This window comes from Oncorhynchus mykiss, chromosome 7 (assembly GCF_013265735.2).
Source record: "Oncorhynchus mykiss isolate Arlee chromosome 7, USDA_OmykA_1.1, whole genome shotgun sequence".
Lineage (NCBI taxonomy): Eukaryota > Metazoa > Chordata > Actinopteri > Salmoniformes > Salmonidae > Oncorhynchus > Oncorhynchus mykiss.
The window spans coordinates 69,098,003-69,111,768 of NC_048571.1; the positions used below are offsets into that span (position 1 = coordinate 69,098,003).

Genomic DNA, 13,766 nt, shown 5'->3' on the forward strand with positions numbered 1-13,766 from the left:
ATATTATATCCGTACATGTATACAGCTCAATGAGTGCGGTTTTAGTGCCAGCATTGGTAGACAGCTATGAAAAATACAGATGAAAACTCTCTCGGTATAGTGTGGTCTGCAGCTTATCATGAGATACTCGTCAAGCAAAACCTCAAGACTTCCTTAGATATCGTGCACCAGCTGTTGTTTACATAAATGCATAGGCCCCCACCCCGTGTCTTACCAGAGGCTGCTGTTCTGTCCTGCCAATAGAGTGTATGTTCTGTCGTCGTTCCGTCACGACTCGGTGAAACATAAGATATTACAGTTTTTAATGTCCCATTGGTAGGATAAATGTGCTTTCAGTTCGTTCCATTTATTTTCCAGTGATTGAACATTAGCTAGCAGGACGGAAGGCAAGGGCAGATTAGCCACTCGTCGCCTGATCCTCACAAGGCACCCTGATCTCTTTCCGCAAAATCTCTTGTTTCCTTCTCCAGAGAATGACGGGGACCTGGGCCTGGTCGGGTGTCTGTATTATATCCCCCCCGTCCGACTCATTGAAGAAGAACTCTTCGTTCAGTTTGAGGTAAGCAATCGCAGTTCTAATGTCCAGAAGCTCTTTTCGGTCATAAGAGAAGGTAGCAGTAACATTATGTACAAAACAAGATACGAACAACATGAAAAAACAAACAAAATAGCATGGTTGGTTAAGAGCCGATAAGACTGCAGCCTTCCCCTCTGGTGCCATCACTAACCCCCACTGGCCCTGGTGGTGTCCATCTCACACACTATACTTTGCCTCTGATTCTGTGGCACAGTGGGACAGACTGGGTAAGCATAAACATATATACAAACATACCTGCCTCTATTTCTGTGGCACAGTGGGACTTACTGAGTAACATAAACACATATACAAACATCTCTGCCTCTGAGACACAGTGGGACTGAGTATATAAGCCTTCCTTCTGACAAAACCCACCACAGGTTCCTCAGTCATCACTACTCAAAAAGGAGTGAGGCATAAAAGGAACCTGGAAGTATAGGGCCACTGCCAACAGAACATTGAACCCCAATTACATTATGACAGTAATGTAAGCATCTATTCTAATTCTAATCCATACGGAAACACTCAAAAGCTCAGTTTTTCCCAAAACCTTTGGTGACTGTCTAGTAAAGTGTCCCTCTCGTCACCCTTTCTCACACACGGTGAAGTATCCACTTCCTTTCAGCTCTCCTGTCACTGACTGTCACTGACCACAAAAGGGGCCGGGATCCATAAATCTCTACTCTCTCAGTAGGGAGGCTTTGTGTTCACTGCTGCCTCAATTGACTAGACTGGAGTGTATAATGCAGTCCCTGCTGTGTAGTCTGGTGTTTCTGTAAAATACCACACTGAGAGGTATAGACCGGAATGCACTTTATATGGACACTGAACACAAGCATAAATCTTAAAAGTTAGAAATAGAATACAGAATAAAATATAAGAATGCAGTCGCTGGAGGATGTCATAGTGAATGATCCTTTTCCGGATAACTTAATGACTTCACGAGCAGAAGCTTTATCATTCATTAAGCAAATAGAAACTACTGCTCTGCCTCATCACATCTGACAGAGAGTCATCTATCAAGGGATTTGTTATAACGTCCAGTGAAGACTCGTCATTTAGCGCTTGCTAGGAAGCATGGCAGAAGTGAATACTTTACTTGATAAATCACTCCAGAAGTAACTTGTCGTGGACTACGTCTGCTTCCCAAATGGCACCCTTTCCCCTATGTAGTGCACTACTTCTGACTAGAGCCCTATAGGCCCTGGACAATAGTAGTGCACTACATCAGGAAAAGGGTGACATTTGGGAAGCAAACTATGTTTCACCAAGCCTTGGCACTTTACAAAAGCCTCCCCATGAAGTCACAGCTCATAAGTGTGATCATATTGTGATCTGATCCGTACATGTTTTGACTGGCATGGTGCTGATGGATTCTGTAGCAGACATGCTGCAACACTCCATGATGACACTTCTGTCTGTGGGATCACTTCATCATAAGCAATACACACACGCCCACATGCACAAACATTCACACAAACACATACACACACACGCATGCACACTGTACACACACACACACACACACCTCTCTATCAGCCCCATCGTTGACATAATCAATAACTAACAACGTCCCTCCCAGTGTAACGCCCGTCTCTGAATTATACAATTATTCACGCTGGCCTCCTCTCCTTTACGCCTAGTGCATCATGGGTAATTACAGTAGCCTAAACCCTGGGAGTGGAGAACAGGCATTAATTAAGTAGCTACGTCTCTGACTCCATGTCGCCGCAGGCTCCTCTTCATAGGTGTGGAGAAAGGTCAACGTTCCCCGCGTCGCGGATGGAAGTTATCGCGCTGACAATGTGATGGAGGTCCCTGTGAATGAATGCCGTGGCGGAGGAGAGCTTTAAACACCTACTGCAGGCAGCTACTGCAAGCCTCCCAGATTGATAATTATTCCAGCCCGACCAGAGCCAAACAAAACTGTTAAAGCTGGAGCTAGAGGAAAGTTCCTATGGCTCAGCGGAGGTAGGCAGCTAGCTGGGAATAGGATGCCATCCACTTCTGGTAACTGTTTTCTTCCTCTTTTTTAACGTTTTTTTTTATTGATTTTTTATATTAAAACTTCCTATTCAACGAGACAGCATCTCAAAGACATAGTGTACACACGTATAGACACAGCAACCCACTCAAACATAAACACACACAATCAAGCACACACACAGGCACACATGCACGCACACACACAAACAAAAGCAGTATGTGGAGTACTGACTAATGGAGAGGAACATGACAACATCTCAGCTGGAACCAATTAGTTAGAGAGCTTTGATTTGTCAGCAAGAGCTCAGAGCTCTATTCAATCGCTCTGTTTCAGCTCCATTTCTCTCTGCCGCTCGTGAAACCTGAATACTGATCAATGTCAGCATCAACATCCTGTAAGCAACACGTCTCTACTGGCACGTCTGACATATATAGCAGATATACAGTTGTAGGACCTTCATTTTGGCCAGTTTGCTACAGCAGGACAATAATCATGCAACAACAGGAATTGTGAATGAATTATATTATTAATTATGTGGATTATAATTCATGGCCATTTTTTGTAGGGGTTGATACATTTTGTGTTAGGGCAAATCAAGTCTGACATTTTAAAGTGGAAATTACAAACTTTAGAAGCCTTTTTAAACCTCAAATGAAGATCCATCTGTATGCAGGCATAGGCACAGAAAAAAAAAAGAATTCAACACCAGATACCTAATGTGCAAAGGAATAATTCTGTGTGGCTAACATGTAAAAAGACTGCATATCTGCATTGTCCAAGGCTCGTTTTGGAATCTGTGATGACTGAAAGAACCTGAACGAAACTTAGTCATCCTATCTGCTGGTGGGTACGGGTAGCCTACCTTACTGTTTGTAATTTGTCATATAGTCATAATCAAAAATCACATTGTATGTGGATTCATTCATAGTATGAATCACAAAAAAATGACACAATGGGGACACCTTAGACTGCTATGGGTGAGATGTGAGTCGACAAGGTGTAAAAGTGTGTAAAAGTACCTGTGTGGACCATAGACCATAGACTGTATAGAAATAACTGGACACAGTCATAACCAGCTAATGAATAGATTCCTATGAGAAACGTACCTGGATAGACACGTCGCTGTAGGAGCCCCCGATGACTCCAGATATGGCCAGAGGGACGTCATCCTGGATGGGGTTGGATCCGTCTGGGCAGATGAACCCCGGCTCATGCACCTTGGTGAGGGAGGCTCGTACGAACTCCAGGCTTTGCTCCAGAGCGTAGGTGTCCTTAGAGCAGGTGTCTAGGATGTGGGCTCCCAGCCTGAGTCCCGGCAGCAGCTGCTCGTCCGCGTTGATCTCATCCAGCGCTAACAGCATCGCCTCTAGTCTCTGGATCCCTCTCTGCTCGTTGATCTTCCCACAGTCCTCCGCCACCTCGCCCTTCTCATGCACCGGGAACAGACCGCCGATCACCAGGTCCCCATCGATGGTGATCTCCCTCTTGGTGGAAGGAGGGAATCTGTTGTTAGGGCTGGGCAGGGCCTCTGGAACGAGCAAGTCAAAGAGGAGCAGGTGGAGGGACCACCATGGGGCAGCCTTGGCCCAGAGCCCAGGACAGAGGAGGCCGGAGGTGGGCATGGTCAGGTCGGGTAGCTGAGATCAGTGTAGTGGGTGGTGGGTAGAGGAGTGGGACACAGGAGGTTCTTACAGGGGCTGAGGCTGGGTGAGGTCGATCGCTCTAGAGCCCTCTCTCGACACTCGTGGCATCTTGGTTACTCATTGCAAGTGGAGGAGAGAAGATGGAACAATATATCATTATTCATGTTACAGTGCATCAATATTGTGGAATTTCAGTCATAAAAGTAATTGATTCACATTTGTAATTCAAATAGTATTTTTTCCCCCTTTAAAATAAAATAATATAATTTATTCCAAACTATCACAGATGCTTTTTGCTCCTACTTCTCATGGGAGGAGGGTGTGAATATCCAGACTTTCCTCTCTACCTCCAGTCCAGTTTAAGGAGTAAAGGGAATAGATGGCTTCATTTCCCCATCAATCTTTCAACAACCTTTAAAGGTTGCTTACAGCTCTTCTATAAGAGCTATATCTTAAAGACTGGCTACTGGCTGTCGTGGCTCTCGGAGCATTCCTCAAGCAGCACTTCATCCCTGCAACTTGTCTTGGGCCACACAACCAGACTGTCAGCCATCTCAACAGATGAGTGAGTGTGTCACCCTTCCCCGGCAAGCCACTGTGTGTGTGTGTGTGCGTGTGTGCGTGTGCGTGCGTGCGTGCGTGATTACATACATGTTGGAGACAAGAAGCACTGGATTATTTTACTACTCTGCATGGATTTCACAGCACCCCATTCTACTGCCCTCTAGCTCTAAGACATTTAAATACCTTCATTCTCCCATTTTTTACTAATTCCTCATATATTTTTTATATCTCTCTCTCACACACACACTGTCTGTCTGTCTGTCTGTCTGTCTGTCTGTCTGTCTGTCTGTCTGTCTGTCTCTCCCATCTCACTCTTTCTACTATGTTGCTCATAATGATGCTTCAGTTAAAGGACCGCTGGTTAATGAGGTCCCTGTTAGCCTTATAGTCTTGTCTGCGTCTTAAATGGCACCATATTCTCTACATAGTGTGCTACTTTTGAACAGGGTTCATAGGGCCCTGGTCAGAAATAGTGGACTATGTAGGAAATAAGGTGCTATTTGGGATGCACAATTTGTAATCTGTCCTTTATAATGCTCACTGAGCATGTTAACCTTTCCATGTGTTTGTGCCCTTCATTAAAATATGTTAGAAAGTCAAATTCTGGGCAGTCCAATTGATCATCTATGTGTGTAATTTCTTGATAGATATCACACCCTTAAAGTCTTTCCTGACTACCCAGACTCCTTGCTCTGATCAAGCTCTATGCCACGCCCATGGACGTTAGTTTCTTCTAAGCAATGAGTCTAGATCTGAGTACCTCCCCAACGCTTCACAGAATGCTTACACATTGGGACCATCTGATTGGTCCAGAAACCGATGGGTTGGGCCAGAGCTACAACACACGTGGGTAAAGACGCGGTTTGAAAACGTGTCATTGACTTTGACACTCTGATTGGTTATAGACGATCCAATCGCTGATCACTTTGTTTCGTACAACGCCCCTCGTCACCACAAACGACTTCAATGATGGCAATCTCAGATTGAAGAATGTAGCGAGCATAGAGCAGTGGAATAATTTAGTTTGAGTCGTCAGGCTATGCATTTTCCACTGGTTTATTGATAGTATTTCTTAGCAATAGCAGTTGGAAAGCCTCTGCTCTTAAAAAAAAGGTCAGAACATTTACAGTGGTCATAGCCTACTTCAAGTGAAGCTAATCGAAGAAGAATCGGTAATGAAAAAGCTGGATCAAACATTTACAGTATAGCATCATGGAGTATGAACCATATTACCCAAGAACTATCATCAGCTTGCCGTGCCTTACAAAGAGATTGTAACTCTTGGAAGGGCTCTCTTCTTCGCTAACTGAGGTTGCCATGGAAACATTGTGGGTAAAAAAAGAGGATGGTGGTATTGGTGGTGGGGGAGGGGTAGTGGGCAGTATGACAAGAGTGTTGCTGAAATAAATTCTCACCATATTGAGGTTATATATCTGGTCTGTTAGGGATTGAAAGTATATTTTGATTGGAGGTACAGGGAGAAGGAGAGAGAGATAAGGAGAGGGATAAAGAGGGAGAGAGTGATACATGGGTTTGTCAAACAAAGCAGTGAAGCATTTGTAATGAATAGGAAAATATATTGAGAGAATATTATCTTGATATTCACAAATAGATGTTCAGGATATAAATTAATGACCATTTAATATAGACTCAACTGTGAGCAAAAGAAAGATGAGAGCAGGCTCCCTGTATAGGATATAAAGGAGTGCGTCCTAAATGGCATCCTATTCCTTATAGTGCACTACTTTTAACCAGGGCCTATAGGGAATAGTGTGCCATTTAGGATGCAAGAACAGTAGTGATCAACACGTTATCAACAAGAAACAATCAATTTACACTAAGGAAGCATATAAGGAAGTAGTCTGACACATACACCACTTTATCTTGTGATTTCTATTTCACAATCAACATTCAATTTCAAACTATGATTGATTATCGGAGATATTTCTGAAGGAAAGCTGAGGTAATCAGTCACATTAGCTGCTGGACACCACCTCTTCACCGATGGGAGATAGTAGCTATAGCTGTTAGTTGAAGGTGTGGCTGGTCTTTCAATCAACCATCTCACTCATAGGGGAGAGTGGGGTGAAGTTGAGCAAAAGGGGTAAATTCAATTGAGCCACCCTTGTTTCTAGAAAACCATACACAAATTGAATAATTTGACCAAATATTTAGGAAGTAGTCATCATTTCATGGAGTCTGTGAAGGATGAAACCACATGGGAAAAGTGGTAAGCAACTTAAATTAATTTATTGTGTTAGAGGTTTCATGATGCTTGTATCTAAACCAAAGTACATACTTTTAAGATTGTTCTATACATCAGTTGGGGTCTCTGTAGGCTTCAATAAGAGGTTCTTAACCTAGCATGAACGTGCATCCTTGTAGCTGGGTGGGCTAATATAGTAAAAATGTTTGCGTTGGGGTAAGTTGAGCCAATGGCTATGGGGTAAGTTGAGCCAATGGCTATGGGGTAAGTTGAGCTAATGGTTGAGCCAATGGCTATGGGGTAAGTTGAGCTAATGGTTGAGCCAATGGCAAGTTGAGCATATTAAAGTGTTTTCTTTCCAGGCATAATGCAAAGCATTATCTCTGGGATATGAGGTACAGTAATAACAGGGCCTGGCCTATGTTAAACATTTTTTTTTACGTTTGTTAAGCCTGTATTAAAAGATGCTTAAAAATATAAAAAGACAAAACACGATTGGGATTGTGTTGAATTGTGTTCTGGAAATAAAGATAGACATGGTTTTTTTTAAGACCGTAGTGGTAATATTTAATTCTGTACAGAAATGTGTATGCGACTTAACTTACCCTGTCCTGCAGATCAACTTAACCCATACCTGGGTTAAGAGACCTCTTTTTTTGACAAGCTAACCTTTTGCCATCAGAACAGCCTCTATTCCTCAAGGCATGGACTCAACAAGGTGTCAAAAGTGTTCCACAGGGATGCTAGCCCATGTTGACTCCAATCCTTCCCACAGTTGTTGCAAGTTGGCTGGATGTCCTTTGGGTGGTGGACAATTCTTGATACATACGGGAAACTGTTGAGAGTGAAAAACCCAGCAGCGATGCAGTTCTTGACACTAACCGGTGGACCTGGCACCTTCTACCATACCCTGTTCAAAGGCATTTAAATATTTTGTCTTGCCTATTCACCCTCTGTCTCAATTGTCTCAAGGCTTAAAAATCATTATTTAACCTGTTTCCTCCCCTTCAGCTACACTGTTTGAAGTGGATTTAACAAGTGACATCAATAAGGGATCATAGCTTTCACCTGGATTCACCTGGTCAGTCTATGTCATGTTTTGTATATCAGTGTATATGTAAATATATATGTTAGAAGGAATACTATATTTCCCTTAAAGGAGTGATGCTGAATGTAAAAAAAGGCTCAACTTACCCCACTCTACCCTACATGCTGTTGCTGAACCTTACCGGTTATAAATACATAATCTCAACCAGTTTTGCAGTTGAATTGATGTCCTGTCGACCAGTTTTGTTCACTGGTATAGGCTATAAGGGTACGGATGTTGATCAACTTTGCCTAGCTCTGATCCATTATAGTAGACATTATAGAGAAGTTCATGTAACACTGTTTGTCATGACAAACTTCTTAATCTTAAACATTTTCTAAATAACGTAGTGCAGTACACTGTGTAATGTAAAACTTCCCTATCAAAGTACTTTGCATTTCTAGTACAGAGGGAATGTGCCCATCTACTCCTCTAGCTAGGCTAAAGTTAGTAGTAATTTATGGTCACAGTGTGAATATGTAACATATATAATTTCCTGTCACTCTTCCTGTGTGTGGGCCCCTGGTGCATCTCTTGTGTGTGTGCGTGCGTGTGTGCGTGATAGTATTCAGCCACACCCCAGCAGCAGACACAGCAACAGGCAATGATGCAAATTAGCCGGAACAAGTGCAATGATTGCTGCTGAATATGCCATCTCTACAGAAACTCACCACTACGTAAGGGATAATCAACGAGGGGCTATGCATTCTATGGAAAATAATGAACGACGTTAAAGGTGTTCCACAACGCCCTAGCTGAGAATGCATAGAGCCCCGAGTTGATTATCCCTTTATATGCTATAATTTAAATCATTTTCTCTAGAAATGAGTTAATTTGCTGGTAGAAATTTATTAGAAACCCACTGAAGTAGCTCCAAGTTTACAAGATAGCTACAGTAGTTGCCTTGGTATCCAAACAAACAGACGTTAGCTAACCAAACCATCAGTCCTAGGTTGCTATTATAAAAATTGAATTCAACAATGCCAATACTGTTTTCAATTCAACTTTTGCTTTCAAAAGCAGCTTGAATATAAAACATGTAAGAATGAACTATAGCCATTGAATTCTACAATGCTGATATAACATGCATTATAGGGAAATAATGCACGCTCTAGAATGCCCTTCAAGCCAATCAGATATGAATACTCAACAATGCTAGATAAATTCCAAATATATAAATGTCTTTATAAACTGGGCGGTTCGAGCCCTGAATGCTGATTGGCTGACAGCCGTGGTATATCAGACCGTATACCACAGGTATGACAAAACATTTATTTTTACTGCTCTAATTACCTTATTAACCAGTTAAAAAAAAATAAAAGAGCAATAAAGCACCTCGTGGTTTGTGGTATATGGCTAATGCGTCGTGCCTACGAACAGCCCTTAGCCGTGGTATATTGGCCATATACCACACCCCCTCGTGCCTTATTGCTTTGCCCAGGGGCAGAACGATAGATTTTTACCTTGTCAGCTCGGGGATTCGATTGTGTGTAGAGTGCGTGTCTTATCATGTGTATGTGTAAGCTTGTGTCTGTGCCTGTGTGTATGTCTCTTCACAGTCCCCGCTGTTCCATAAGGTGTATTTTTATCTGTTTTTTAAATCTGATTCTACTGCTTGCATCAGTTATCTGATGAGGAATAGAGTTCCATGTAGCCATGGCTCTACGTAGTACTGTGTGCCTCCCATAGTCTGTTCTAGACTTTGGGATTGTGAAGAGACCTTTGGTGGCATGTCTTGTGGGGTGTGCATGGGTGTCCGAGCTGTGTGGTAGTAGTTTAAACAGACAGCTCTGCATTCAGCATGTCAATACTTCTCACAAAAACAAGTAGTGATGAAGTCAATCTCTCCTCTCCTTTGAGCCATGAGAGATTGACATGCATATTATTAATGTTAGCTCTCCATGTACATATAATCGTGCTGCCCTGTTCTGAGCCAATTGTAATTTTCTTAAGTCCCTCTTTGTGGCACCTGGCCACTTGTCTGGACAGTAGTCCAGGCGTGACAAAACTAGGGCCTGTAGGACCTGCCTTATTGATAGTGTTGTTAAGAAGGCAAAGTAGTGTTTTATTATGGACAGACTTCTCCCAATCTTAGCTACTGTTCCATCAACATGTTTTGAAGTGACAGTTTACAATCCAGGTTACTCCAAGCAGTTTAGTCTCCTCAACTTGCTGAATTTCCACATTACTCATTACAAGATTAAGTTGAAGTTTAGGGTTTAGTGAATGATTTGTCCCAAATACAATGCTTTTAGTTTTAGAAATACTGTATATAGTCATACTTAAACATAGACACACTGGCTTCACTCAAAGCCAGTGGCATGTCGTTAGTAAAGATTGATAAAAGTAAGGGGCCTAGACAGCTACCCTGGGGAATTCATGATTCTACCTGGATTATGTTGGAGAGGCTTCCATTAAAGAACACCCTCTGTGTTCTGTTAGACAGGTAACTCTTTATCCACAATATAGCAGGGGGTGTAAAGCCATAAAACATATGTTTTTCCAGCAGCAGGCTATAACCAATAATGTCAAAAGCCGCTCTAAAGTCTAACAAGACAGCCCCGACAATAATTGTATTAGCAATTTCTCTGCCATGCATGTTGAATGTCCTTCCCTATAAGCGTGCTGAAAGTCTCTTGTCAATTTGTTTACTGTAAAATAGCATTGTATCTGGTCAAACACAATTTTTTCCAAACATTTACTAAGGGTTGGTAACAAGCTGATTGGTCAGCTATTTGAGACAGAAAAGGGGGCTTTACTATTATTGGGTTGCGTAATGACTTTTGCTTCCTTCCAGGCCTGAGGGCACACACTTTCTTGTAGGCTTAGATTGAAGATATGGCAAATAAGAGTGGCAATATTGTCCGCTATTGCCCTCAGTAATTTTCCATCCAAGTTGTTAGAACCAGGTGGGTTATCATTGTTGATAGACAATAATCATATTTTTCACCTCCACACTAGTTGTCAATATCAGTGGGTTTTGTGATGAATGAGCCATCTGATTCAATGAATGATGGAGTTTGCCTTATTGCCCAAAATTGAATTTGAGGTGATTCAAATCTTTTTACTATCATTCATTGTATAGTATCTTCTTCTTTGTGATTGGCATGGTGAGATCATGAAGCCTACATATATGCCAGCCAGATCCTTCTTCCTGCCTCATATTGTGCATTCCAATAATATCTCCTTTCTCTTGAAGTGTGTACTTCTTCACTTACCTTCATACATTTGAAGGATATGGCTGGTATATGACAACTCCCTCTAGCCAATGCCTAACACCAATCCAATGCTTAAAACTGTGTGGGGAGTAGTGAACAATTTATTGGGACTGAGCCACAGTCTTCCAGCATGAGCTATGGGGTCCAGGTGAGCCAAAACAGTTTTATTGATGTTAGAAATCGAATCATCACGCTCGACTGTCTCTTGGACCAGATGGGTTCGGTGGGGGCTCTCAATTCGCCGAGCCCATCTGAGAATGGGAGTTTAATGGACAAATCAGTGCCAAGCAGGAAGACCAAGAAGGGACAGGAACTAGGTCAAGGTAAGGTCTAAGGACTGACTGGCATAGATGCTAAAAGTCCTAAAAAAAAGTATCCTACAAGTCTCCTACAGATATAGCATGCTGACACATTAATTTGGCTCAGTTATCCAACATTTTGATCCAAGAGTGGATTTTTGTCTGAAGAGATTTGGGGACACATAAGCTTGAAGATTGGAGGTAGGTAGAAATATCAAATTATATTAGTGACAAATATTTTTATTATTTATTTTAAAAAAATGATTTTTTTAACCCCCTTTTTCTCCCCAATTACGTGGTATCCAATAGTAGCTACTATCTTGTCTCATCGCTACAAGGGAGAGACAAAGGTCGAAAGTCATGCTTTGGATGTTTCGGCCCGTCACAGGAGTCGCTGGTGGGCAATGAGACAAGGGTATCCCTACCGGCCAAGCCCTCCCTAACCCGGACGACGCTAGGCCAATTGTCGCCCCACGGACCTCCCGGCCCTATTAGTGACAATATTAAGGAAACATTTGCCACTTAGCAGAGGCCGTACTTATCATTTTCCTGAAACAGGAGATAGAAAACAGACAGAGAAAACCAAGAGTAATTTGACGTGATTTGGAGCTACTGCTACAACCGTCGACGCTCGCTCAGCCTCCTCTTAGTTCTTAGGTATCTTCTATCAGGCCTTGATCACATTAAATCTGGCTCGTGGCAGAATCGGCCGTCACGATTGCACTCGGCAGCCAAGAGAACCGTTTCCTCCCTACCCAGCTGTCTCTGCACAATTATTCCCTGTGAAACAGGAGTTCAAAAAGAGAAAACAGTGTGCCTTGCTCCGCTTTGAACCCTCAGGTAGCCAGATAGCACATACATACAGTACCCGCCCCACACCAGCCTCACATCACGTGCATGGAAAAGCTGTTTGTCTCTCCAACTCAGATCACTCTAGCAACATAGGCTACATTAGTCAACCGCCTCCAATACAATGTACCTCTATCTTGGATACAAATAACAACCAACTATTGAGTGACTAAGTACAGTTGTTGCTTTGAGCATGTGTTTCAACCAAACACAGGTCTTGAAGATCATACAGATGACAGTTGGTACAGTATAGTTCACTGGCTTCAACTGTACAAAGAGTCCCAATTAAGCTTCTGCTTGCATCAACTGTGGGCAGCAGAAGCGTGTGAATACATTGATGTAGAACAGTCTAGAATAGATTCTACTGTGCTGGACATTCAGGTCAAATATTTTGCAGCTTGTCATCTTGGTAAATGGTGCATGATGGCACCTTCATATGGACGGTGATGTATAATTTTTATGTTTTTATTTATTGAACCTTTATTTATCCAGGTGAGTCGTTTAAGAACAAATGATTATGTCCTCTTGGAAGACAATGGTGTGTGGCACCTTTACATGGGTGTTGATGTCCTTTTGGTAAAAAGAGCATGGCATCTTCATATGAACCTCAATGTTATCTTGGAGCATGACACCTTCATTAGTTGGTAGATGTCCCCATGCTCTGTCAAGTGGCACCCTGATCAGGCGATGAGATGTCAGACAGCAGCCCGTGTTGAACGGACTGACCCCACCTCCCTAACGGACCTGAACACCATCATACAACACATGGTGGAGCCAGAAGGAGCCTAAGCCTGGTTAGCCCTCAGACAGAGAGCCCAGCTGCTCAAGGCACTGCTCAAAAACAGCCTTCATAGATTAAATATGCCTGATTTTGTATATCATAACATTGGTAATATAATGGGTATTACCATTGGTATGAGTATGATTGGCCGGTGTGAGTATACTAAGTATTATATAGTCATTGGTTTAAGTATGATTGATGAGCAGTCTGTAATGTTAAAAATAATGGCATAGGTTCTTAATTTGTTTTAACATTTCAATGAAGAAACAATTAAACAATTCATGCTAAGATGTATATAAATATTGAATACATAATACATACAGTGCCTTCAGAAATAATTCATACCCCTTGACTTATTCCACATTTTGTTTGGTTACAGACAGAATTCCAAATGGATTAAATGGATGTTGTTTCTCACCCATCTACACACAATACCCCATAATGACAAAGTGAAAACATGTTTTTAGACATTTTTGATAATTTATTGAAAATGAAGTACAGAAATATCAAATTTACCTAAGTATTAACACCACTCAAAGTCAACACTTTGTAGGA

At 42.1% G+C, this 13,766-nt stretch overlaps 1 protein-coding gene across 2 annotated transcripts in view; it reads right to left on the reverse strand.

Annotated features, from left to right (window-relative positions):
* The window catches only part of LOC110528350 (metabotropic glutamate receptor 2), a 67,870-nt gene that overhangs the window by 49,851 nt on the left and 4,253 nt on the right, over window positions 1-13,766 (reverse strand). For both annotated transcript variants that reach the window (XM_036983941.1, XM_036983940.1), the window contains one exon: window positions 3,671-4,315. In XM_036983941.1, coding sequence (XP_036839836.1) covers window positions 3,671-4,186 — 516 coding nt within the window. In that variant the 5' untranslated portion in view covers window positions 4,187-4,315. The remainder of the gene's footprint in view (window positions 1-3,670; window positions 4,316-13,766) is intronic.